Consider the following 26,828-nt stretch of genomic DNA (forward strand, 5'->3'; position numbering starts at 1 on the left):
ACACACTCACTCACTCACTCACTCACTCTTGCACACACTCACACACTCACTCACTCTCTCTTACACGCACTCACTCTCTCTTACACACACACACACACTCACTCACTCACTCACTCACTCACTCACTCTCTCCCCCACACACACGCACACACACACACAGACAGACGTGATCATGTTGTTAAAGACGTGGCAGATTTCACGAGGACGGTCTTTAGCAAATGTCTCAGGTGTGACCGTCAGTAAAGTGACGTGATCATAACATGCACTTCCTCTTCATTTTGAACACCTGTCCAGGTGAGGATCACACCTTTGAAGGCTCCGTCGTCGTCGACGCCTACAACAACATGGCCTCACGTGCACCAGGTGAGGCCGGGGAGCCTCGCTCTCCTTTCTGACCTGTAACGAGTGTTCAGACATGTCCTAACTGTGGCTTTGACCTCCGCGTTCCTCCAGAGACGACGCGCCACCATGAAGGGGGGCAGAGACCCGAGGAGGGCGACTATGACCCGTACACGCCGGTCATCCCCACCCAGGTCACCATGATCACAGAGGACACCGTCCCTTACGTGACCATCGCCGAGTCCCACTACGCCAAAGAGGACACGGAGATGATGCAGGTGAGACTTTTCCTCTTCATCCCACAGCTGTGAGAAACCCTCACACGTCCTGTATCAGACCGCACTGATTTCCACATACACACGAATGGAGAAACGATCAGAACCCCGCCCACTGTGGAGCGTCACAGTGTGGTCATACTAGAACATAACTTTAAACCGCTTCTTTCACCTAAATCCAAGTTGTGATAAATATTACGGTTTTTTTCTCTGGTTTTCACCGTTTTGCACAGTTAGATAAGGGTGTTGGGAAGGGGGAGGGGGAAACAGGGAGGGGGAGGGGCTTGTGAGTCAGTCTCATTCTGTTCAGGTACTTCAGATGAACACATTATTATGATTCTGTCTCTGCGTGGTTCCGTACAAGTTTCCCATCACGGATTCGTCGGAGGAGTCCGGGGGCGACGCGGCGCTCGGAGGGGAGGGGCCGACGGACTGTGACTGTGAACCTGGAGAACCGGGATTCGCTGGTTTCGCTGGACCAAAGGTTTGTGGTCAGGAACAAAATAAGACACACATTTATCCACTAGCAGATTTAATATCCTGTTTTATTGAAACTCAAGGAATTCTTTTTCTTCTTCTGATAATTGTTCCCTCAAATGAATGATGTTTTTTGGTGATGGTTGTTTCTTCTTCCTGTCAGGGATCCAGAGGTCTGCAGGGTAAAGCTGGTCGACCAGGAAGTCAAGGCAGAGACGTGAGTCATGCTGTTCTCTTCATTATTGACAGAAAACCGTTCAAAAAATAAAACATTTTCTTTTTAGGGTTATAAAGGAACCAAAGGAGTTCAGGGAAGAGGAGGCGACGCCGGACCAGTGGTGAGAAAACATCATCATCATCATCATCATCATCATCGTCGTTTCTACTAAAACTCGAGTGAGAGTGACGCAGGTTGTGTTTTTGATCTTTCACCTTTGACCTCTTGTCTTGCAGGGTGACGCTGGGCCTGATGGAGATGATGGAGCTTCTGGTTTCTCTGGCGCCATGGTGAGTTTATACACATGTCACAGTGAGATCAAGACATGTGACCACGTGACCACGTGACCACGTAGACATCTGAGACCTAAACTGACAATACACAAGTGGCTGAACTGATGTTTGTTTGATCAACAACAGGGAGAACCTGGACTTCCAGGTGATCCAGGCGAGCGTGGAGAGCTGGGTCTGAAGGTGAACACACACACACACTTTTATTCAATTCCATCTTTAAAACCCCAAGAATTAAACTTCAACACTTTATGCCAGGGGTGTCAAACTCATTTTTGTTCAGGGGCCACATACGGCACAATTTGATCTCAAGTGGGCCGGACCAGTAAAAATAGTAAAATAATAGCATAATAACCTATGAACAACAAGAACTCCTTGCTTTTTTCTCCTTTGTTTTACATTTAATGAAGATATTTTTACAAACATTTAGTCACAGGTATCTGGAAGAGAATAATATTGTATTTGACATTACGTTTAGATTGTAATCGTAGTGTGAAATTTAAACAAATTCATCCTGTGGGCCAGATTGGACCCTCTGGTGGGCCGGTTCTGGCCCCCGGGCCATATGTTTGACACCCCTGCTTTATGCAAACATATATATACATATATATACATATATATGTATATATGTGTCAGAGGTTGCGCTAGACTTTTCCGTTGTCTGTCATTTTGGCTGACAGGGTCATAAAAATCCCGTCATAATCCATTTTTACCGGTCACTTTAAATGATAGTAATGACATATTCAATTGCATTGTTCATATTGCAGTGGAATATGAACAGTTCACCTGTGGCCTAAACGCACAGTCTCACACCTTCCTCCTGGTCCACATGGACTTAAATCGCGTGCCTGCTTGCGCGTAGTTGCGCGTGGTAGGAAATCCCGCAACATGCGCTCCTTCTGCACCAGTGGATCAGCTGCACCGGTCACAGACGCGCTCCAAAGCCTCCTGTCCATAGCTCTTTAACACGCTGTCAGCACTACAAGGATAGCGAGATGCATTGAGTACGGTGTCCAGGTCAGAAATGATGCTCAGATTCTCCGATGGGAATCTTTATTTTGTCGCACAACATTTTTCTATCCGCCCTCCTCAGCCAGGAGAACTCCCGCTCCCACTGAACTCGCCTAACCTCCTTACTGCCGCTGAGGCCAAGGGCTGAGTTTGTCCTTCATCTGCATCTATCCCTCTTTTTTCACCTCTTTTATCAACATAGTTTTTAGGGGTGTGAATTGCAATCTGTCAAAATGACGGATGGCATGTATGTGTATATATGTATATATATATGTGTATATATGTATATGTATATATATATGTATGTGTATATATATGTATATGTATATTTGTATGTGTTTATATGTATATATGTATGTATATATGTGTGTATATGTATGTATATATATGTGTGTGTATGTGTATATATGTATATATGTATGTATGTATATATATGTATGTATATATGTATGTACACAAATACAGGAGATTTGTGTTGAGATTAAAGTTGTTGAAATGTTTTAAATGAAGCTCTGTTGTCGCGTCCTCTCATAGAAAGTGTGGTAAACACATGCTCTACCACACACACAAACAGCGCTGGCTGCTCGTCACTATCTTCCCTCTGAGCTGAGTGGCACCAAAACTGACGTAAATGTTGTAGAAATGTCTCGTCTGGACGAGGTCATGTGACAGTGTCTCTTCTCTGTTCACAGGGCGACGTCGGCATGGAGGGACCTCGAGGAGGAGGCGGAGCTCGTGGTGAGACTGTAAGGACACGACCGCTAACCTTTATGACACGTGACGCGTCATAAAAACATATCCCTGTAAAAACTTTGTTTGTGTTATTCCAGGGTCGTCATGGTGATGCTGGACCTACAGGACCAAAGGGAGGTAAAGGTATCAAGGTGATGAAGAAAAGTTAAATGTTAAACAATGTTTTTAAATGTTGTTAAAGTCTGTGAGTTGTAAATATTGTGTTTTCTAAGTTTAATAATCACAAAGACAAAGTCCAGCAGCACATTCTAGTTTAACATTTTTATTTTTATTTTCAAATGAAATTGACTTTTTGTGTCTCTATCTGTCTTTCTGTCTCTATGTGTCTCTGTCTGTGTGTGTGTCTTTCTGTCTCTGTGTCTCTGTGTGTCTGCCTCTATGTGTCTTTCTGTCTCTGTGTGTCTATCTGTTTCTGTGTCTCTGTCTGTCTCTGTCTCTGTGTCTCTGTCTGTCTCTGTGTGTCTGTCTCTGTGTCTCTGTCTGTCTCTGTGTCTGTCGCTATGTGTCTATCTGTCTCTGTGTGTCTCTGTGTCTGTATCTCTGTCACTCTGTCTCTGTCTATCTCTGTGTGTCTCTGTGTCTCTGTGTCTCAGGGATCCCGTGGTGATGAAGGCAAACATGGTCCACAGGGACGAGACGGACAGAAGGTAAAAGATCAGACTGTGAATGTTGTTGTTTGTTCTTCAGTAAAATGAAACATTAAATAAACACTATTTACATGAAAGTTACAATGTGTCAATAATCATCACGCACAGGCTACTCTGCCTGAGACCTGGTCCTCAAAGACCGGGGCCTGTCTATAAAGACCTGGGCCGGTCCTGAAAGACCGGGGCCAGTCCATAAAGACCTGGTCTGCTCCTGAAAGACCGGGGCCGGTCTATAAAGACCTGGGCCGGTCCATAAAGAACGGGGCGAGTCTATAAAGACCGGAGCCTGTCCATAGAGACCTGGGCTGGTCCTGAAAGACCGGGGCCTGTCTATAAAGACCTGGGCCGGTCCATAAAGACCGGGGCAAGTCTATAAAGACCTGGGCCGGTCCATAGAGACCTGGGCCGGTCCTGAAAGAGTTTTTTTTTTTTTTGTGTCTCCAGGGTCAGAGTGGAGCTCCAGGGTTTCCAGGAGACGTGGGTGACAGAGGCTACACTGTAAGAATCTTTTTCATCATAGATTAGGGATTAGCTGATAATCATCGTATTTATTATAAATCTGTGAAATATTACAAACACTGATTTAAAAAAAAACACTTTTATTTTAAAAATGCTACTTCATAAAATAATGTCTTTCAGATTATTTGTAGTCCACATCATTCTGATCTGCCTCAGTAATCTGATTCTAATCTGAATATATCTACTAGAATAATCTGGTTATGTAGACTAATATAATTGTATTACATAAACTCTGATAATCTGATTAAGACCGTTGAATTAATCTGATAACATAAACAAAAATACTCTGAATTAATCTGGTTGTGCACACTGAAATAATCTGATTATGTACACTAATATAATTGGATTACGTAGACTCTAATAATTTTATTAAGACCACCGTATTCTGATTTCATTCAGTAATCTGAATACAACCACAATAAGAATAAATCGGGATATAACAGACTCAAACACAGATTACACAGATTATTTCTAAGGTGTTATTTATATTCCTGTGTATATATAATAATTCTGTTTGTGGTCTGCAGGGTTACCCCGGACAGCCAGGGGGTGTCGGACCCAGTGGACCAAAGGTACGGACACTCTCAGGTCACAGATGTGATTCAGGCCAAGCCTGGTCCTGGTGACTCCGCCTCTTTATTCAAATATACACTGACAAATTAGGTGGGAGGAGCCTGAGTGAATTAGAGACTACTCACGCTGCTGTAACGTGCGATTAGATTATGGAATGATTGAATGATTTATTTTATTTATGTATTATTTTCTCTCAGGGTGGTAAAGGTGTGGACGGTGAGCGAGGCAGTGACGGTGACTCTGGTGAAGATGTGAGTTCATCCATTAACTGTTCATAAAATGTTCATATTTATGATTATTATATGAAATCTACAAAAATAAATCACTTTTATCCACTCTGTGTTTTTCTCCTCAGGGTCCAATTGGAGTCCCGGGGCTAATGGGAGAGCCTGGCCCATTTGGTGCTAAGGTAACACAGATACATGCTAACATAGATACATGCTACCATAGATACACGCTACCATAGATACATGCTAACCTAGATACATGCGACCATAGATACATGCTACCATAGATACATGCTAACATAGATACATGTCGCCATAGATACATGCTACCATAGATACATGCGACCATAGATACATGCTACCATAGATACATGCTAACCTAGATACATGCTAACATAGATACATGCTAACATAGATACATGTGCCCATAGATGCATGCGCCCATAGATACATGCCAACATGGATACATGCTAACATAGATACATGCTACCATAGATACATGCTAACAGAGAGGCATGCTAACATAGAAACATGCTAACAGAGATGCATGCTTACATGCACATTACACATTAGATATATAGAAACATGGATACATAGATATATAGAAACATAGATAAATGGATACATAGATATATAGAAACATAGATACATGGATATATAGATATTTAGAAACATAGATACATAGATATTTAGAAACATAGATATATAGAAACATGGATCTATAGATATATAGAAACATAGATATATAGAAACATAAATATATAGATACATAGATATATAGAAACATGGATATATAGAAACATAAAACTATAGATATATAGAAACATCAACCTATAGATATATAGAAACATAGATTTATAGAAACATGGATACATAGATATATAGATACATGGATATATAGAAACAAATCTATAGATATATAGATACATAGATATATAGAAACATGGATACATACATAGATATATAGAAACATAAATCTATAGATACATAGATATATAGAAACATGGATACATAGATATATCGAAACATAAATCTATAGATATATAGAAACATGGATATATAGAACCATGGATACATAGATATATAGAAACATAGACACATAGATATATAGAAACATAAATCTATAGAAATATAGAAACATAGATATATAGAAACATAAATCTATAGATATATAGAAACATAGATATATAGAAACATGGATATATAGAAACAGATATATAGAAACATAAATCTATAGATATATAGATACATAGATATATAGAAACATAAATATATAGATATATAGAAACATAGATAAATAGATATATGGACACAGATATATAGAAACATGGATACATAGATATATAGAAACATGGATACATAGATATATAAAAACATAAATCTATAGATACAGTGTATAGAAACATATATATATATTGATATATAGAAACATAGATATATAGATACATAGATATATATAGAAACATAGATGCATACTGTAGATGCATAAATGCATAGATACATGGATACATAGATATATAAGACATAGATGCATAGATATATAGAAACGTAGATACATAGATGCATACTGTAGATGCATAGATACATAGAGACAGTAAACACAGTCCACAGTTTCCCTACAACCTTCACAGACTCTGAAGCTGTTAAATGAGGGAATAAAGCTTGCATAGATCTGCTTTAAACAAAGTTTTGTCCTTGGTCAAACTGACAGATGTGGACATTCTGTTCTGCATGGTGGTCCCTTTTCACAGCACAGGAAACTAAACTCTATGTCAAAGTCCTGGTCCTGGTTTTGTTGTCACCTGACAAATGTCCTCTTTATTTTTTCAGGGGAACAAAGGGGACAGTGGCGTGAGAGGTCCACGAGGCAGAGGGGGCGCTGTGGTGAGTGAGCATCAGGACGATACAGCACATAATGAATGAAATGAATCACCTGAACCAGGCCATGCCGACCAAGGTAGCGCCCCCTGGCAGGAAACGATGCTGTTCACTGTAGTTGTAGGGTAAAGACCAGACAACGTATAAATCAGACAACTTGTGTCTTCGCCGGCTGTTTTCATTGAGAAAGTGAAGGAGAACATTTGAGCGGACCCCCACAGGTCCAGAGAGACGAACTCTGTGAAACTCACAGTGAGCAGAAGAAGAAGATGGAAACACAAATAACAGATTTAAATCATGGACCAGGAGACAGTCTGCACAGCTCACGTTAGCATGGCACTCTCACTCTGTGCTGTCTTCAGCCGGTGAGACTTCAATGAGGGTCACAAAGACAGATTGTGTCTTGTATTTATTTACCAGATTATTTAGTCATCTGTCAATTTACACCATAAATGAAAGGACGTGTGCAAATGTCATTTTGTTAAAAGGGTTGTTGAAAAACATAAAACAACAACAAAACCGGATAGAAAGAGTCCTTTCATTCATTTATTCACTGGCTGATTATACTGTCTGTCTGTCTGTCTGTCTCAAACAGGGAGGAGCAGGAGAGCAAGGAGATGCAGGAGTGCCAGGCAAACCAGGACCTGAAGGCCTGCAGGGCCAGCTGGTGTGTACACAACAACACATTACAAAGAGAAACCTGTTCATCAGGTTCACGTTTATGTTTTATTAAAGGTTATAAAGTCAGACATGAGCAATCAATCCAGATACTGTGGCACAGATCAGCCAACATTTAAATCCAGATCAATCCTAACATGTTTATATTTCTAGATAGATTTATAGGGTTCTCTGTGTATGAATCTAAAACTGATTCATGTAAACGAGACTAAATCTGTCACAGAATGTGAAATTTACCCAGAGAACCCACTTCTCAGTTCAGGGGTTGTTTTGACATTAATGCGACCTATTGCCTTAAAAAACAGGAACAAGTGAACAAGGGACAGTCCCCACATGACACATGATGATGGTCACATGATTAAAAAAAACAGAAACACTACAGGGTTTCTACACACAGCCTCACCCAAAGCAAAAATATCATTATCTGTATAATACAATGGTTCTTTTTCTATTGTTCTTATTTTGCTCAAATAAGTAAATAAAGGAAAATAAACTGATTTTCTTCCAGGGAGCTAAAGGTGACTTTAGAACTTTGAGGCCTTTAAAAGTTTCAAAATAAAAGGGTTTGAGACCTTAAAACATTTCAAAATGTCCAAAACCTTTAGGCCTTAAAAGTTTCAAAAAGTCTATTTTTACAGTTTGAAGTGTGAAAAAAAATCCTAGATTTTGAAAATAAATGTCTCAACATGTGTTACATAAAAACAGGCAAAATTCAAATTTGAGGCCTTTAAAAGTCAAATAGTCTGTTGGATTTAGACTTTTAGAATTTTTAGGCTTTATAAAGTTGAAAAGATTTTGTTAATATCAATAAATTGTTATTGTGTTATTGCCATCTTTGTTCATTTGCTGTCTTCACGTATTATTTGGTTTGAATAAATCAAGTGAAACCACGTTATTTTTCTTCCAGGGAGCAAAAGGAGAGACAGGACCCGGTGGTGATCAGGTGACTTGCTTATCAATCATCTACAGCTGAAGGAAAAGGAAAATTTCAGCTGCTAAAAGCGTACAAATATAAACTTTTTGTTTTTCTGCTGCAGGGATCGGACGGCAAGAGAGGCATTAAAGGGGCCAAAGGTCAAAAGGTGATTTAAGTTAAGGTATTTGTTTGTCTAACATTGGCTGGAAGTGATTGACTCATTCTTTTTCTTCTGCTCTTTCAGGGAAACGTGGGCGGGCGAGGCGACAAAGGACAGGTGCTTATGTTTGTTTTCTTTACCCTGAAGTCACTCATCCTCTGTGCTCTTTAAAAAACTCAAATACAACAGCACAGACTTCTATTTTTGTTTTAGTCCTTCAACATAGTCATTAAAAACTATTAAACTATAAAAGTTGTCAAATATCTTAAACTTTAAGTCCTTAAACGAGGCTTAAAATGGTGTAAAATGGTAAAAATTTGCTGCCTCAAAAGATTTAAAATAATCCCAAACATATTTCAGGTCTTATAAAGTTTGAAAAATTCCAGAACTTTGAGGCTGTTTTTGCTCAGACTTATATTTTTGTTTAAAGACATAAAAGTGTGATAAAGTCCTTAAAACACTGTCTGAAACTATCAGGCCTTAAAAGGTTTCATTCAAAACTTTTAGCCCTTAAAACATTTTTTAAGTCTTGAACTTTGAGGCCTTTGAGGTTTTTTAAATAATCCAAAATTCCAAATTCCTTTTTTTTTTTTTTTTTAATGTCTACAACTTTGAGTTCTTAAAATTGTGTAAAAATTATTATTAAAAAAAACTGCAGCTTCAAAAAGTTTTTAAAATATTTTTAAATATTTTTGTTTAGACATAAAACATAAAAGTGACTATAAGTTTTTAAAAAGTCACAACTTTTAGTCACTCAACATTGTCAAATATTAAACTATAAAAGTTGTAAAATATCTTAAACTTTTAGTCTTTACACGTTGTTTTAAGTCTTGATGCCTTTTTTAAATGGCTATAACTTTGAGATTTTAAAATGATGTAAAAAAAAAAACAACAAATGTGCAGCTTCAAAATGTTTTTAAAATATTGAAAAAAATGCAAGTCTAATAAAGTTTGAAAAATCCAAGAAATTTGAGGCTGTTTTCATTTTTTGCAATGTTTAGTTTTGAAAAAAATTAAGATTTAGTGTAAAAGGGGTTTGAAAAAAGTCCTAAAGTCGTTAAATATTACGTATTTAAACCTTTTCCACTTTATTGTGATTTTATTTAACACTTTTATCGTGAGCTCCTAACGAAGCTTTTCCAGGGTATTCCTCTAGGAGGCGACGTCACCTCCTCTTCAGACATGATTCTGAGGAAATCTGCGTTGAATTTTCACATAAATCTGAAATAAGTTTTAAAGAATGTTAAATGGAACTCGTGGAAACTCCTGTTTTTCTTTTATTTCCCTGACAGCGTGGACTGAAGGGTGCGGCTGGTCGTGATGGAGTCTCTGGACCCGTGGGTCCACCGGGACTCCCAGGAACCAGAGGAGAGCTCGGTCCGAGTGGCGACGGGGGCCTTAAAGGCCGAGCAGGACAAAAAGGAGTCCAAGGTCCCTCAGTGAGTCTGTGGTCTCAGTTCCTCATCAGAGAAAATACTAAAAATCTGTTTTTCTTCTTTGTTTCACTCTCACACACCAAAGTCCACAGAGAAAACCAGTGATTTTAGCAGCTGCTGCTGCCTCGTGTGGTCACTTTGTGTCACTGAAGTAAATCTAAATGAAATAAATCAGACATTAGAACTTAGTGATGGAGGCAGCAGTGGATCAACAACTGCTGTGTGTGTGTCTGTGTGTCTGTGTCTGTGTCTGTGTGTGTGTGTGTGTGTGTGTGTGTGTGTGTGTGTCTGTGTCTGTGTGTGTCTTGGGGAGTGAGTGAGTGAGTGTGTGTGTGTGTGTGTGTGTGTGTGTGTGTGTGTGTTGGGGAGTGAGTGAGTGAGTGTGTGTGTGTCTTGGGGAGTGAGTGAGTGAGTGAGTGAGTGTGTGTGTGTGTGTGTGTTGGGGAGTGAGTGGTTGTTGTTGTGTTGTTAAAGTGTCTCACAGTGACATAAAGACGTGATCGTGTTCTTAAGACATCGTAGATTTAAAGTGACGGAGATATTATTAAATAAATCCTTCGTTCAAGTGGCTAAAAGTAAAAATGGCTGCCTTTGTGTTAGTACCTCACTCTCACACACACACACACAGACACACAAACACACAGCAGTTGTTGATCCACTGCTGCCTCCATCACTAAGTTCTAATGTCTGATTTAAATATTTCATTGAGACTTACTTCAGTGACACAAAGTGACCACATGAGGCAGCAGAGGAGCAACAGCTCTGTGTCCCTGTGTAACAGTGAGATAAAGACGTGGGAGACTGAAACTGACGTAGATTTTATGAGCTGTGTCTTGCCTCTCTGCCTGCCTCTCTGTCTGTCTGTCTGCCTATCTACCTGCCTCTCTGTCTGTCTGTCTGCCTATCTACCTGCCTCTCTGTCTGTCTGTCTGCCTATCTGCCTGCCTCTCTGTCTGTCTGTCTGCCTATCTGCCTGCCTGCCTGCCTCTCTGTCTGTCTGTCTGCCTATCTGCCTGCCTGCCTCTCTGTCTGTCTGTCTGCCTATCTGCCTGCCTGCCTGCCTCTCTGTCTGTCTGTCTGCCTATCTGCCTGCCTGCCTGCCTGCCTCTCTGTCTGTCTGTCTGCCTATCTGCCTGCCTGCCTGCCTCTCTGTCTGTCTGTCTGCCTGCCTATCTGTCTGTCTGTCTGCCTATCTGCCTGCCTGCCTGCCTCTCTGTCTGTCTGTCTGCCTCTCTGTCTGTCTGTCTGCCTCTCTGTCTGTCTGTCTGCCTCTCTGTCTGTCTGTCTGTCTGTCTGCCTCTCTGTCTGTCTGTCTGCCTGCCTGCCTCTCTGTCTGTCTGTCTGCCTCTCTGTCTGTCTGTCTGCCTCTCTGTCTGTCTGTCTGCCTATCTGTCTGTCTGTCTGCCTATCTGCCTGCCTGCCTGCCTGCCTCTCTGTCTGTCTGTCTGTCTGTCTGTCTGCCTGCCTGCCTGCCTGCCTGCCTGCCTATCTGCCTGCCTCTCTGTCTGTCTGTCTGCCTATCTGCCTGCCTGCCTGCCTCTCTGTCTGTCTGTCTGCCTATCTGCCTGCCTGCCTGCCTGCCTGCCTGCCTGTCTGTCTGCCTGCCTGCCTGTCTGTCTGTCTGTCTGCCTATCTGCCTGCCTGCCTGTCTGTCTGTCTGCCTGTCTGCCTCTCTGTCTGTCTGTCTGCCTGCCTGCCTGCCTGCCTGCCTGTCTGTCTGCCTGCCTGCCTCTCTGTCTGTCTGTCTGCCTATCTGCCTGCCTGCCTGTCTGTCTGCCTGCCTGCCTGCCTGTCTGTCTCATACTGGTTCTCAGCAGCAGGGGGCGCTCACAGCTCAGTCAGCATCATGTAAAACCTCAGAACCCTGACTTTGAGTTGAACGAGCTCATGTCCGAGTCAAAGCTGATCAGTGGTTCTGGTTCTGGTTCTGGTTCAGGGTCCCGGTCTCAGTGACGAGCAGGTCCTGCAGCTGTGCCGCGGCGTGGTGACGGCCCAGATCTCGCAGTACGCCGCCTCCATCCGGACCAAGTGCTCACAGGGCTGCCCCGTCAACAACCGCACGCTCATCGGGCCCCCGGGGGTCAGAGGTCAACCAGGCTCACCGGGCAAACCTGTGAGTCCCGACAACCAAGCTGACAATAGTTTGAGTTTAATTAGGAAACAATGATGAAGGTTCATGTCAAACTGCCTCCTCTTCTTCAGGGAAAAGCAGGAAAAGCTGGAGTGAAAGGATCCAGAGGAGTTCAGGGCGATCGAGGACTGCAGGGACAGAGCGGAGCTCAGGGAGAGAGAGGTCAGAGGTCACACACACACACACACACACGCACGTTGGTGACTTCACTGTTGTTCAATGGAACAAAGACACATTTTATGTTTCTGTTTTTTTTCATCAACAGGTCAAAAAGGATCTAATGGTGTCGCAGGTGATCCAGGTAAAGGACTTCCAGGACCTGACGGACCACAAGGCCTCACAGGTATTCAACACTTTCACCTCATGTGATCACGTCTTCATCTCACTGTGAGACGGACGTTTGTAAACCACAGAGAAATCCTCTGCTGCCTCGTGTGGTCACTTTGTGTCACTGACGTGATCACGTTCTTAAAGACATCGTAGACTTAAACTGACGCAGATTTTAACAGCTGGCATGAAAAAGCCTGAAATGTCCCTTTAGAGTAATGAAACTGAAGACCTTGTCCTGTATAATGATGATAACTTGCTGTCCTCAGGTTTCCCGGGTCACCCAGCAGAACCCAGGAACGGCGTGGACGGTCCCCGCGGTTCTCGTGGGTTCCCCGGAGCGCCGGGTCCACGCGGCGCGCTCGGGATCGCCGGCGTTCCAGGATTCTGCGAGGCGCGGGACTGCGGCATCTACGCCGCGGTGACGCGTAAAGAGCAGGGTCTGGTGAAAGGACCGGTCAGTGCAACAGTCTGAACACGGGACACGCAGTCAGAGCGCCACCTGCTGGAGAGGTCCGGTCCAGCGCAGTCAGAGTAAGACTGGAAGGAAACGAGCGTCACGTTTCACGACCTCGTGGAGAATCTGAGACTTTTGCACAGTTTCAGGAAAACGTTGAACAAGGATGTTTTTTATCTCCCAACAGTTTTGTTGTATCTTGATTTTTGATTTTAAAGAGTAAACAAACCCTCGCTTAGTTCAGTTTGAATCTAAAAGCCCAAATTACAAAAAAGAAAAACTAAATGTCATGTAAATATTTTGTAAAGTGTATCAAATACATGTTTAATATGTTCTAATAAATTGTGTGATGTTGTTTTTGTTATATTTTTAGACTAAAATAAGAATTATTTTTTAAAATATACATTTATTTAGAGACAAAAAAGTGATCTATTCATTTTTCTTGCTGTCATGTAAGTAATTGTAATGGTTGCATCCCATAATTTATTAGTGTTTTGATTCTCTCTGTGACTTTGGTGTGGCAGAGTGAGTGGTTTCTGTCTCACAGTGACATAAAGATGAATTTAAGATTGAATCCAGAAAGCCCCGCGTGAGGGTGTTTAATGTCACATGACATCACAGGAGTTTCCACGCGTCTCACATCGGTTTCTCTTCCGCTTTCCCCGTGAAAGGAAAACACGGTAATTACCCGGGACTTTCACTTTCGGTGTCACTTTACCTCAATAACAGGTTTTAATCACAAACTGTAAGAAACCAAACTTTCTCACACTGACGCCAAACTCCAGCCTTTTGAACGCGATCTGGTCTCTTCCGCGTCTCCGGTCAGTTAACGTGACATTTGACACAGTTTCATAGAAACGGACTTTGTTTAAAGCGGTTGTGACATAAACACGAGGTTTGAGCTGAGACCACGACAGTGACGCCGATCATCGTCAGAAACACGCGAGCGCGAGCTCACAGTTACACGCACGAGTCGCTGCTGTCATTAGTGTTAATCACTCACTCACTCACTCACTCGGTCATAGAAATACTAACAATGAGTTAATTATTTCATAAAGCGGAAAACACAACTTTCCCTGCTGGGTTTTTTCTAATTATTTCATTTGAAAAACAAACACGCCCTCACAGCAACTTAGACCACGCCCCACCTCTAGATTTAAAGTTGGACCGAAGTTCGTGTGTGTGTCAGAGTTAGCGCGCGCCAGTTCATCTAAACATCATCTTCGTCATCATCATCATCATCATGTCTCTGAGCTGCTTTTTCACGCAGTTTTTACTGAGTGAGTATTTACTATTATTATAATAATATTATTATCATTATTATAATGATGACTATCATGTTGAAACTGAAAGGAAACCACACACACAATCATGCAGTCCTGTAGAAAGTACTTTCAAGTAATAGTACAAGTATGTTACATTTACTTTTCTGATATAAAATCTACTTAAGTTTTAGAATTCTCCAGTCCTGTATAAAGTACCTGACATTAAGTAAGGAAGTAAAGTAATTCCACCTTAAAACAGAGATAAACGTTAAGTAAAACCTTAAGTAAAAAGTAGAGTATTTCCAGTTTAAAACAGAAGTAAAATGTAAAGGAAAAATAGTGATACTTAAAGAGTAAAAGTATATGAGCAGAAATGACTTTGGTAGAAGTTGAAGGCACTTTTTAAAATAATATTACTTCAGTAAAAGTCTTAAAGTTTATGAAATTGACTTTACTTAAGTTCAAAAAGTCACTTTCTGATCTTAAATGGACTTAAGTTTTAAGAAGTCAAAGTAAGTGAGGAGTTTGTAAAGAAAAAAATCCAAAACATAATAATAATAATAATTCATAATTAGAGTGACGTAACTGTGAGGAAGAGGAGGAGGAAGGTTTTAGTATAAACTCAGTTTGTCATGATCACACATGCTCGTCCTCAGGTTTGTCCCTGCTGTGTGTGGACAGCGCCGTCCTTGAGGACACGCTGCAGGAGACAAAGTCAGTCTCAGGGTCAGACTGCGTCCTTCACTGCACGGCCGCACACAAACCTGGTGTCCGCTACCGAGCGGTCAGGTGGTACAAAGTAAGAACAATCATTTAAAACCTCGCTTTGCTTCTTTGTTTTTCTGTATTTCATCACATGACCTGATTGTTAGCATGAAGCTAACACAGTGTTGTTAGCATGAAGCTAACACAGTGTCGTTAGCATGAAGCTAAAACGGTGTCGTTAGCATGAAGCTAACACAGTGTCATTAGCATGAAGCTAACACAGTGTCATTAACATGAAGCTAGCATGGTTGTTATTGTTGTCCCGACCCTGTCCTCTGACCCTGTCCTCTGACCCTGTCCTCTGACCCTGTCCTCTGACCCTGTCCTCTGTCTCTGTCCTCTGTCCTCTGTCCTCTGACCCTGTCCTCTGTCTCTGTCCTCTGTCCTCTGACCCTGTCCTCTGTCTCTGTCCTCTGACCCTGTCCTCTGTCTCTGTCCTCTGTCCTCTGACCCTGTCCTCTGTCTCTGCAGGTCACAGAGTCTCCGTCGTCTGGTATCACCGGCCTCGTGACTCGAGATCTTCCTGACGGCGTGACGAGATTCTACGCCGACGTGGATCGAGAGGTGGAGCTTCAGGCGGAGTCTCACGGCCTCTTCCTGCCCAACGTGACTTGTGGAGACGGCGGCATTTACCTGTGTCACCTGACTTCACCTGTGGGAGAGCAGGACACGGAGGGGCGGGTCCACCTCACTCTCACAGGTACAGGTCTGGAGATGTAAAAAGTCTGTCTCTCAGTGAGACAAAGACGTGTTCTTAAAGATGGCAGCCATGTTGTGATGCAGGTTCAAACCCGACTCACTTTATTTCCTCTTGTCGTTTTCAGATTGTTCGTCAGATAAACACACGACGGATCGTTACTCCGTCATCGTGGCCACAGCCGTGCTGATTTTGGCACTGGTAACATTCCTCATAAGCTACGTAAGTCATGCAATATTTCCACACACACATATAAACAAGTACTTTACGTTTCATTAATATAAAGAGAGAATGAATTCATATTTAAGTGTGTTCTTAAATACTAAATTTACTCTGTCGAAATTAGCACTGTATCAACATGTTCACAGACACCAGCAGGGGGCAGTAATGCGTGTACAGAAGTGTTACAAATACACGTTCAAGTAAAAACATTAATGTTTCAGTCCACTAGATGGCGCCAGGTGCTCACTCTCACTGGAGCTATGATTTCACGAATACTACAGTATATATCGCAATATAGTGAAAAATATCATATCAGGATTTATCGGAATAATATTGTTATCGTGACTTAAATTTGGCGATAATCGTATTGTGACATATGTCGTGATATTATCATATTGCTTATATATCGTGGTCATTTGACGTCGTATCATAGAAGTGGAGCGTGACGTTAATGTGACATTAATGTGTGTGTGCCACACGTATCTCCTGAACAAATGGTTTCTTCCAGTTCTGTGGGTTTTATCCGGGACAGAGAAATGTCTTTATTTGTTGATTTACTTCCACCTCTAACGCTTCATATGTGCGTGTTTGACTACAGAGCAGCCTGAGGAACACGATCAGAGACAGAACCAAGACCACCACACACAAGGATGTTCTCGTGGACTCGGCACTGAAACCGCTGGACAAGAAGGACTTGATGTTGATCTACACTCTGGGTCCAAAAACAGCCACCATGAAGCACGTCATTGTTTAAAGAAACAAAGAGAGAACCACCTGGAAGACGCCGTCCGTATTTCGTCCTCCTCCTCCTCCTCCTCTGCAGATGGATCATCAGACTCTTTCATGAACATCAGAGAACATGTTCATTATTTACTGATTCACTGGAGGAAAACATGTGGAAACAAAACCCTGAGGGACGGATCTTCATCCTCGGAGAACCAGGTCACACCGGTGGACCTGGACTCTGACCGCCGCTGTCTAGCTGAGGGTTTGTTGTTCAATCCCACGGCTCCTTCTGTCCACGTGAGCAAGTGAAAGAAGGAAGTCGAAGCCGTTCCATTCATTATATTCTCACATAATCGATGAGTAGTTTGGTTTTTAAAAATTCAGGATGAGCTGAGCGGTGTTTCCCAAACCAAACACGGTTTCTGTGATTTATGGAGCAAAGGAAGCAGAGAAGATTCACATTTAACAAACACTCAAACATTGTTTCAGCCCTAAAACAACAACACTATGTTTCCTAACAGGAGTTTGTGTTTCTTTTTTATTTTCGTGTATAGTTTTTATAGTTTTATTAAGTTCTCATCACAGGATTCTCACTGGTCCTGGAAATCCTTGGACATTTGTGAATGTGACACTGAAAAATCCAGGTTTTGTCAAAAGTTATTTAATTTATGTTTAGTGCAAATTGGTTGTTGTTGTTGTTGTTGTTGTTGTTGTTATTGTTATTTCCCTTTTTCTTAAAGGAACCGTTTTTAGTAAGTGATCAATAATCATGTCAATAAAATCCACTCGCCAACATACAGTCCCAGACATTTATTTTGACGTTCACAAAAATACATAATATTCTACTATATCTACATGTTTTGTCCCTTCTATAAATAAATGTGAGAAATAACAATGATAATAATAATAATAATAATAATAATAAAGAAGAGTTTCTCAGAAACAAGGCTAATTTTATTTTCTTGTAAATGACTTGGGTTTTTTTGCATTGTGCCTTTAGAAGAGGAAGCGAAAGAATAAAAATAGAGTTATGACGTCATTGTTTGCCTGTGGTTGGTTTCCATTCTGAGTGGGAAAAACCCTCACTGTCTTTGTCTCTGTGGACATTGACCACATGTAAATACCATACAACTGCACTGCAAAGAAACATGAACAATGTCTTTAATAAGTGCTTATATACATGATTATGAGTGTGTGTTTATGACGATGATTCATTTGTTACGCTGCAAGAAAAAAGTTTTTAAGAAAGTGGAAAAAAGTCGTTTGTTCTTATTTTGTTAGAAAAATCAAAAAAATCTCAGGCAAAGCAAGTTTTGTACAAGTAAAATATTAATTTACGTTCTATAATGCGAGTGGAAACACATTTAGGTCCCACAACATGTGAGTACTCACACACACTGTGTGACTCTAAAAGGTCCATCACTGCCATCTAGTGGACTACTCAACAACAACTGCTCACCATGCATCCAGTTACACATGTTTGCTGCGTTTGTGTTTTTATTTACGTATGTGTACATAAACAACAGAATACATGTCGATACCAGGGGGGTTTGTCTATATGAATGTATGAACCACGCCTATAGGAGCATCTCGTTGTCGTGGCCGAGGTCCCAACACAGTCCAAACGAGATCAAAGAGTTTCAAACGAGGTCCGAACACAGTCCTAACGAGATCAAAGAGTTTCAAACGAGGTCCCAACACAGTCCTAACGAGATCAAAGAGTTTCAAACGAGGTCCGAACACAGTCCTAACGAGATCAAAGTGTTTCAAACGAGGTCCGAACACAGTCCTAACGAGATCAAAGAGTTTCAGACGAGGTCCCAACACAGTCCTAACGAGATCAAAGAGTTTCAAACGAGGTCCGCACACAGTCCAAACGAGATCAAAGAGTTTCAAACGAGGTCCCAACACAGTCCTAACGAGATCAAAGAGTTTCAAACGAGGTCCCAACACGTTTTTGCAACTGAATCTTTTGAGACACCGAATTTTTTGCAACTGAATTTTTGGAGAAGTTGAAATTTTTGCAACTGAATTTATTTCAACTTTGAAAAAAAATCTAAGGCAAAAAAAAAGTCAGTGCTTGAAATTTGATGGTTTTTAAAATTCAAAGTCTAATTTCGTCGCAAAAAAAATCAGTGTCGAATTCAAACTCATGGCACAGATTTACTTCCATAACGTGTGGAGTGGAAGAGACACGGAGCATGATTTCAGGGCTGCTGGAATCAGTGTGGGAGCTGACAGACGCCACAGGGCTGCGTCTGGTGAACCATGGCAGCATGCACCACCTTTGGGAGGTGCAGCAGAAGACGCAGCCTGCAGGTGTTGCACTCTACACAAACTGTCCAGCCTCAGGACTGAGCCTGGATCAGTGGAAGAACAGTTTAAGGTAGTTGCTGTCATTGTTACATTGTTGAGTGTGAGTGTCAAAGCCAGAATGACTTGCAGAATCATTTTAAATGTGTTCACAAAACCTGACACTTTATCTCAAACAAAGATTTTTGAAAAGTACTTTCTTTGCTCAAACAAAGAATTCCTACAAAACAAGTTGACCCGGCGCTTTTATTTTGAAGGCAGGCTCGCTGCTCCGTTTCCGCTTCGTCCGTGTTACTAGGCAACGGCGACCTGCTCATGGCTAGCTTGTGTTGTACGTGTGCTAGCTAGGCTAGGTGACCTGGTCCCGTGGACACAAACATGGACGCTGATGATCTGGACCTGGACCTGGACCTGGACAAACTTCTGGACGAAGTGGAAGAAAAGTTCTGTCGCCATGTTTCTGTCGCGTCGTCAGCTCGAGGACACGCGGACACGCGCGAGGAGGTGGGGCAGAAGAGGCACACGCGCAGGTAAACAAAGCTAGGCTAACGGTCAGTGTTAGCATTGGCGTTTATCATCATTTATGTAGAACTTTGGTTATTTTATGACATGTTTTATAAACAAAGCTAGTACTTAATTTATTTATTTACAGAGTTATCGTCGAATAAAATTAAGAAAGTCTAAAAGTCGTAAGTAAAATAAGTGTCCTCTTGACGATTACTTGGATAATCGATTAATCTGTCTAATAGTTTCTTATTTATTTGGTCCATAAAATGTCAGAAAATGTAGAAAAATATTAATCTGCGTGAAACCACAAAGGATTCAGTTTAGATCTGCAACACATTTGTAAAATATGCTTTTAAAAACAACTTTTCACCCTTGCATGTATGTTATGATTAGTATTATTAGCAGTAGCAGCAGTAGTATTGTCATTGTGAACTTCAGTTATATACGTACACAAAGCTTTACACATACATATTATTATTATTATTATTATTATTATTATACAGTGATGGACAAACTAAACTTTGTTAAATTTGTCACAAAATACAGCATATGTAAGATTTTAGTTGATGAATGTTTGTCCAAACAGTGACAGTTTACTGATATTTATCATGAACTGTTTGTAGTGTCCAGAAAAACAGCATCAGCGAGGACATTGACGCCCTGCTGGAAGATCTGCTCGACGACCAGCAGCACAGGGACACAGCTCAACCGAAGGTAAACCACATGTGTCTGACCACAGAGGGAAGCACCGGCCCTAACTCAGCAGGAAATCAGTCATTGTAGCTGCTGGTCCTCTGCTGCCTCGTGTGGTCACTTTTGTGTCACTGAGGTCAATCTGAACAAAGGATTTCAAATGTCAAAGTGACAAAATAAGACATTAGAACTTAGTGATGGAGGCAGCAGTGTGTGTGTGTGTGGGTGTGTGGTGTTAAAATCACTGATTTTCTCTTTGATGTGGGAGAGTGAGTGGTTTACAATGTATTCTAATAATGAAAATACTTCAATAGATAAGAGTTTATTACATTTTTACACATCCCCTCTAATTAAACATATATTTTAGAATAAAATCAGCTCTCAAAGGCGAGAGAATAGATCGAGAAGACAACTGTCACACACACACACAGTGGTTTGGTTTAAGAAAAGAAAAGTCCAATTAAAAAGAGCAAATCATCTTAAAATGTGATTGTCATGTATGTACATGTACATATACATGCTCTGGTACGGGAGTGTGGACGTCCACACTCCCGTACCAGAGCTCTAACATCATTGAAGTTTATTCATTGTTTCATGACATACGCGTATCTCAAATATGTTCGTTTTTCTAATTTAAAAAACAAGGGTATTATTATCATTAGGGTTCGAGCAACAAGGTTGCAAGAAACCTATTGAAACTGGAAGGATTATTATTATTATTATTCTTATTATTCCCCCAAATGAATTGCCTTTTTGAGGCCTTTCCCATACCCCAAAACTCACCAATTTTTGTGACCGCATCAATCCTGGTGTAAATTTACGTCTGAAAAAGGTTCGGGGAATGTGCGTCGAAAATTGAATGTGGGAGGGGCCAATAAGTGCGGCGCCAACTGTCCAAATTCACCATGACCAACACAAATATCGCACATGCACGAAATTCGGTACACATGTGTAGTGGGTCAGGATGAAGAAAAAATTACATTATGACCATGATCCAAACCCAACAGGAAATCCGCCATCTTGGGTTGATTGGCGATTTTTTGGCGATTTTGGCGAATTCGCAGCAATGGTATTTGAACTAACTCCTCCTAGAGTTTTCGTGCGATCACCTTCAAACTTGGTGAGGTCCCTGTGGACCAGTTGAGGAGCTCACGGTATCAAAAGTTTTTTCAAATGTCGCATGGCGCACGAGATAGGGGGCGGCAAAGTTCGTGATGATTCTGATGTTTCGCATCAGAAAAACAAAACTCTTATAACTTTGCGATGGAAGGTCCAATCCGAACCAAACTTGCTATGATTGATGATGGGCCATGGCTGAAGACGTCTATGAAAAAACGGTGAAGTTTGAAAACAGCGCCTTCTTGTGGTGAAAGAAAATACACAAAAAAAAAGTTTTTTTACGATTTCGGGAATAACTTTTACACAGATAATCGTACCGAACTCAAAATTGGTGACAACAGTCAAAACACATGGTAGATGATGCGTGATCAATATGACGACAAATCGTTTAACGGTGTTGCCATGGCAACGACGCAAAGTCGGATTTTTGGGACAAAAAATCAAACTGCTACAACTTCGTGAATCCTGGTCCGATCTGAACCAAACTTGCTAGGATTGATGATAGTCCGGCCCTAAAAACGTCTATATGAAAATATTCAATTTCGAAAACAGCGCCCCCTGGTGACAGCAGACAATATGACAGCTTGTATTTCAATTATCTCCTCCTAGAGCTTTTGTGCGATCACCTTCAAACTTGGTGAGATCAATGTGGACGAGTTGAGCATCAAAAGTTATCAAAAGCTTTTTAAAATATTGTATGGCGTACGAGATAGGGGGCGCCAAAATCGGAGATAATAATAATTTTTCATAACAGACAATGAAACTCTTATAACTTCGCGATGGAAGGTCTGATCCCAACCAAACTTGCTATAGTTGATGATGGTTAGTTGCTGAAGACGACTATGTTGCTGAAACGGTACATTTTGAAAACAGCGCCTCCTGGTGGTGGTAGAAAATTCTAAAAAAACAAACTGTTACAACTTTGCCAATCCTGGTCCGATCTGAACCAAACTTGCAAGGATTGATGACAGTCCGGCCCTGAACACGTCTATATGAAAATATTCATTTTCAAATACAGCGCCCCCTGGTGACAGCAGACAGAATTACATTTATAGTTTTTGATGCTGCTCCAACAGGGATTGTTGTATCCGCTTGAAACTTAGTATGTGGGACCCCAGACCCTTCCTCAACATGTCCGTAAAAGGTCACCTCCCTACAGGAAGTGGAACGCCCGAAACAGGAAGTAAAGTCTTACATTGTCCGATTGACACGAAACTAGATATGTGAGTTACTGGACCTTCCCTGAACATGTTTACGGAGACGCCGTTGACCGAACAGGAAGTCGGCCATTTTAAACAGGAAGTGCCCTCTAACTTTGCCGTACGTTGTCCGATCTGCACAAAACCTTATATGTGACACCAGGGACCTGTCCTGAGCATGTCCGTAAAAGGTCACCTCCCTACAGGAAGTGGAACGCCCGAAACAGGAAGTAAAGTCTTACATTGTCCGATTGACACAAAACTAGATATGTGAGTTACGGGACCTTCCCTGAACATGTTTCCACAGACGAACAGGAAGTTGGCCATTTTAAACAGGAAGTGCCCTCTAACTTTGCCGTATGTTGTCCGATTTGCACAAAACCTTATATGTGACACAAGGGACCTGTCCTGAGCATGTCTGCAAAAGATGACCTCCCAACAGGAAGTGGAATGCCAGAAACAGGAAGTAACCTCTAAGATTGTCTGATCTAAACAAAACTTGATATGTAAGACAAGGGAACTTCCCTGAACAAGTTTACGGACGCGCATTTGTCCGAACACGAAGTCGGCCATTTTAAACAGGAAGTGCACTATAACTTTGCCATACGTTGCCCGATCCCCCCCGAAATTTGGATCGACATGCGCGGGGACGCCGCTGAAAATAACTAGTACTGAAAATAACTAGTACTGAAAATAACTAGTACCGCGCGCGGTGAATGAACGGGTGAGAGCGCGAGGCACGCGGGGAGCCGTGGCACACGGCGACCCGCGTGGGTCGGCTCGAACCCGTTCAGAACCGCGCGCGGTACTAGTTATTTTTATCATTATTATCATTATCATTATTATCATTATTATTCTCATTATGACTTATTTTTCAAAATGTGGACGTCTGCTCCTCCTACTCTTTTATTTCAGAGGGAACAGATTCCAGGAGAGAAGAAGCCGTTGTCTCAGTCTGGATGGAGAAGGTACGTCCATTACTTCAGTGGTTCCTAAACTCTGGGTCGGGACCCACAGATGGGTCATGGGATGGTTTTTATTTCTTTTTTTCCTCACTCTCCCACACCAAAGTCCATAGAGAAAATCAGTGATTTAAGCTCACAGGGACACATGAGCTGCTGGTCCTCTGCTGCCTCGTGTGGTCACTGTGTGTCACTGAGATCAACCTGAACAAATGACTTCAAACACTGAAGTGACTAAATAAGACATTTGAACTTAGTGATGGAGGCAGCAGTGGATCAACAACTCCTGTGTGTGTGTGTGTGTGTGTGTGTGTGTGTGTGTGACGTTAAAATCACTGTTGTTCTCTGTGAGCTTTGGTGTGGGAGAGTGAGTGGTTTACAAACTTCAGTGTGTCTCACAGTGAGATAAAGACGTGAACATGTTCTTAAGATATCGTAGACTTAGTGGAACAACCAATAAGAAGCACACTGTCTCTCTGAACTGCTCTGATTGGTCCAAGACTCAAAAGCAGGAGCAGAATGTAGTTTGTAAACCACTGTCTTCTGCTGTGTGTGTTCTTCGTCCAGGTGCTGTCCCGTCTTCATCGGCGGAAGTTCACTCACTAACGGTGTTGGAACAGCCACAACCAAGAGGTGTGGAAAAACACAACTCTCCATTTATCATTATTAACCGTTTGTTTTACCAGGGCGTCGCTTGAGATTAGAATCTGTTTTACAAGATATCTCACCATAACAGTGACAGAGGTTTGATCATAACTGATTCCACAAGTGTGTGTGTGTGTGTGTCTGTGTGTGTGTGTGTGTGGACAGGTCATGTGACCAGTTGAGGTGTGTATCCTGTGACTTCGGGGTGCTGATGTTTGACGACTGCGAGTGGGAAGCATCCTGTGATTACCTGTTCTTCAGGTGAGTCTGCAGAATGTGTGTGTGTGAGTGTGTGTGTGTGAGAGTGTGTGAGTGTTTGTGTGTGAGAGTGTGTGTGTGTGTGTGTGTGAGAGTGTGTGTGTGTGTGTGTGTCAGAGTGTGCGTGTGTGTGAGAGTGTGAGAGTGTGTGTGGTGATCTGTGTCTCTTGAGCGTCAGCTGCCTTAAGACATTTGCACAAACGTCCACAGAAATGTTCTTCAGGAAGTCTCCCTCGTCAAATAATAATAATACTAGATTTTATTTGTATTGCACTTTACATTTGAACCACAAATCTCAAAGTGCTAAAATCCTTGGATAATAAACCAGCACAGATGTTTGATCAGAAATAACGTGTAACAACTCAGTGTGTAATAAATGCAGCCTTTTCCACCAGGAAACTGAAGTTTGTAAACCACTCACTCTCTCACACCAAAGTCCAGAGAGAAAATCAGTGATTTTAACGTCACACACACAGGAGTTGTTGATCCGCTGCTGCCTCCATCACTAAGTTCTAATGTCTGATTTTGTCACTTCAGTGTTTGAAATCCTATGTTCAGATTGACCTCAGTGACACAAAGTGACCACACGAGGCAGCAGAGGACCAACAGCTCCTGTGTCCCCACGAGATGAAATCACTGATTTTCTCCCTAGACTTTGGTGTGTGAGAGTGAGTGGTTTACAAACTTCAGTTTCCTGTTTTTAAAGTTTTTAAAGTCTGTCACACAATGAGATAAAGACGTTGCAGCGTAGATTTAGACTGACATATATATATATATATATATATATATATATATATATATATATACACAAATATATACATATGTGTATATATATATATATACATATATGTATATATATATATATATACACAAATATATACATATGTGTATATATGTATATACACAAATATATTTACATATATGTATATATATATATATATATATATATATTTGTGTGTATATATATATATATATATGTATATTATGTTTTTGCAATGAGCATGATATCTTAATATTTCAAATAAACAATCACTGTGACCTTACACCTTTGGTTTTGTTTGATTGTGAATGTGATCAAAGCAGCACTGATAGTATTAGTTAGTTAGCTGGTTAGTTAGCATAGTTACTGTATGTTAGTTACATAATCCAGCTCTCACCTAATCCCTGTCTTCGCAGAAACAACATTCCGGACCGTCAGAAGCTCCAAACCAAACTGAAGAGGAAGAGAGGTTTCCGGGCATACGCCTGCCAGTGCAGCTGGTTCTCCTCCTCCTCCTCCTCCTCCTCCTCCTCCTCCTCCTCCTCCTCCTCTGAGCTGACAGAGCTCAGGCTCCAGCCTCAGCTCAGATGGGTCTGTGGAAAACACCAGGACTGACGTTCACTCCTTCTGGAACCAGTGATGTCACAGACGGGACAGCTGAGGGAAAGTCGCTGATAAACCGTAATAGGACGGAAAAGGGGCACGACCTGAGGGTGGCGCTGTAGCCACTCCCAAAACCAGAACCTCCAACTTCCACAGGAAACTCGGCTGCGTCCATGTGTTTGTGAGGTCGCTGTGACCTGAGCAAACAAAGGACGTCACGTCCCATTTTTCATGGAAATGATCACTTTTTTAGGGACGGCACAATATTCTGTGTCTGATATTAACAAATCATTTACACATGATTCAGCTGGCTTTAAAAATGTACACACACACACACACACACACACACACACTGTGATCCGTGATGGTGAGTTTGACTTCTGTATTTAACACAAATTGTTGTTTTAGCTGAAAGTAATAATAATGTAATATCTGATTATGATACAAGTTAGATATTATTTCTTTAAATTAAAGTGAGATTGTCTTTGTGGTGGAAAAACACGATGATCGATGTTTACTTTTAAAAATAAGAACCAAACGTGTATGTGTGTACACACACACACACACACACACACACACACACACACTCTGTCACGTGTCTCCATGAACATGAATCATGATGTGTCCACAGATGGACACATCCAGGACATAAACTGTACATAAATGTCCAGACGAGGATGAGGAGGAGGAGGAGGCGCGGGAAAAACAACAGCCAGAGTGATGGAGGAGGAAGTGTCACACAATAAGAGTCTATATCACAGACTGTCCTCACTCACAACTGAG

At 41.5% G+C, this 26,828-nt stretch overlaps 3 protein-coding genes across 6 annotated transcripts in view; all 3 read left to right on the forward strand.

The window, feature by feature from the left end:
• Window positions 1-13,666, forward strand: part of zgc:113232 (uncharacterized protein LOC541546 homolog) — an 18,090-nt gene extending 4,424 nt beyond the window's left edge. The window contains exons 4-27 of the mRNA XM_058647273.1: window positions 295-363; window positions 454-617; window positions 979-1,098; window positions 1,255-1,308; window positions 1,376-1,429; window positions 1,545-1,598; window positions 1,728-1,781; window positions 3,302-3,355; window positions 3,440-3,493; window positions 3,956-4,009; window positions 4,454-4,507; window positions 5,056-5,100; window positions 5,299-5,352; window positions 5,457-5,510; window positions 7,159-7,212; window positions 7,802-7,873; window positions 8,792-8,827; window positions 8,922-8,966; window positions 9,045-9,077; window positions 10,253-10,399; window positions 12,333-12,509; window positions 12,599-12,689; window positions 12,793-12,870; window positions 13,124-13,666. Coding sequence (XP_058503256.1) covers window positions 295-363; window positions 454-617; window positions 979-1,098; window positions 1,255-1,308; window positions 1,376-1,429; window positions 1,545-1,598; window positions 1,728-1,781; window positions 3,302-3,355; window positions 3,440-3,493; window positions 3,956-4,009; window positions 4,454-4,507; window positions 5,056-5,100; window positions 5,299-5,352; window positions 5,457-5,510; window positions 7,159-7,212; window positions 7,802-7,873; window positions 8,792-8,827; window positions 8,922-8,966; window positions 9,045-9,077; window positions 10,253-10,399; window positions 12,333-12,509; window positions 12,599-12,689; window positions 12,793-12,870; window positions 13,124-13,329 — 1,877 coding nt within the window. The 3' untranslated portion in view covers window positions 13,330-13,666. The remainder of the gene's footprint in view (window positions 1-294; window positions 364-453; window positions 618-978; window positions 1,099-1,254; window positions 1,309-1,375; window positions 1,430-1,544; window positions 1,599-1,727; window positions 1,782-3,301; window positions 3,356-3,439; window positions 3,494-3,955; window positions 4,010-4,453; window positions 4,508-5,055; window positions 5,101-5,298; window positions 5,353-5,456; window positions 5,511-7,158; window positions 7,213-7,801; window positions 7,874-8,791; window positions 8,828-8,921; window positions 8,967-9,044; window positions 9,078-10,252; window positions 10,400-12,332; window positions 12,510-12,598; window positions 12,690-12,792; window positions 12,871-13,123) is intronic.
• Window positions 13,667-14,478: 812 nt separating this feature from the next.
• Window positions 14,479-17,781, forward strand: LOC131471047 (uncharacterized). Of its 2 annotated transcripts, none has more exons than XM_058647282.1 (5): window positions 14,479-14,591; window positions 15,233-15,375; window positions 15,813-16,047; window positions 16,166-16,260; window positions 16,859-17,781. In XM_058647282.1, the coding sequence occupies exons 1-5, from the start codon at window positions 14,555-14,557 to the stop codon at window positions 17,012-17,014; spliced, it is 666 nt and encodes a 221-aa protein (XP_058503265.1). In that variant the 5' UTR covers window positions 14,479-14,554; the 3' UTR covers window positions 17,015-17,781. The 2 variants fall into 2 exon arrangements, with proteins under 2 accessions (XP_058503265.1, XP_058503266.1); XM_058647283.1 differs by having other exon boundaries at window positions 15,813-16,041.
• A 1,800-nt stretch (window positions 17,782-19,581) lies between these two features.
• cfap418 (cilia and flagella associated protein 418) lies at window positions 19,582-26,547 on the forward strand. 3 transcript variants are annotated; one of them, XM_058647286.1, is made up of 6 exons: window positions 19,582-19,829; window positions 20,430-20,520; window positions 23,733-23,785; window positions 24,347-24,412; window positions 24,590-24,685; window positions 25,241-25,340. In XM_058647286.1, exons 1-6 carry the CDS (start codon window positions 19,678-19,680, stop codon window positions 25,311-25,313), a joined length of 531 nt encoding a protein of 176 aa, XP_058503269.1. In that variant the 5' UTR covers window positions 19,582-19,677; the 3' UTR covers window positions 25,314-25,340. The 3 variants fall into 3 exon arrangements, with proteins under 3 accessions (XP_058503269.1, XP_058503267.1, XP_058503268.1); XM_058647284.1 differs by lacking the exon at window positions 25,241-25,340 and adding an exon at window positions 25,859-26,547 and having other exon boundaries at window positions 19,584-19,829; XM_058647285.1 differs by lacking the exons at window positions 23,733-23,785; window positions 25,241-25,340 and adding an exon at window positions 25,859-26,547 and having other exon boundaries at window positions 19,588-19,829.
• Window positions 26,548-26,828: the final 281 nt, after the last annotated feature.

The sequence above is a fragment of the Solea solea genome, chromosome 13 (assembly GCF_958295425.1).
Source record: "Solea solea chromosome 13, fSolSol10.1, whole genome shotgun sequence".
Taxonomy (NCBI): Eukaryota; Metazoa; Chordata; class Actinopteri; order Pleuronectiformes; family Soleidae; genus Solea; species Solea solea.

What these genes read in the sequence shown, in the direction of transcription:
- LOC131471047 (XM_058647282.1), top strand. Translation starts at nt 14,555, where the DNA reads ATGTCTCTGAGCTGCTTTTTCACGCAGTTTTTACTGA. An exon ending in GAGCGGTCAGGTGGTACAAA is followed by an intron (nt 15,376 to 15,812) that starts GTAAGAACAATC and finishes CTGTCTCTGCAG; the next exon opens with GTCACAGAGTCTCCGTCGTC. An exon ending in TAACATTCCTCATAAGCTAC is followed by an intron (nt 16,261 to 16,858) that starts GTAAGTCATGCA and finishes GTTTGACTACAG; the next exon opens with AGCAGCCTGAGGAACACGAT.
- cfap418 (XM_058647284.1), top strand. Translation starts at nt 19,678, where the DNA reads ATGGACGCTGATGATCTGGACCTGGACCTGGACCTGGACAAACTTCTG. An exon ending in GGAACAGCCACAACCAAGAG is followed by an intron (nt 24,413 to 24,589) that starts GTGTGGAAAAAC and finishes GTGTGTGGACAG; the next exon opens with GTCATGTGACCAGTTGAGGT. An exon ending in TGTGATTACCTGTTCTTCAG is followed by an intron (nt 24,686 to 25,858) that starts GTGAGTCTGCAG and finishes CTGTCTTCGCAG; the next exon opens with AAACAACATTCCGGACCGTC.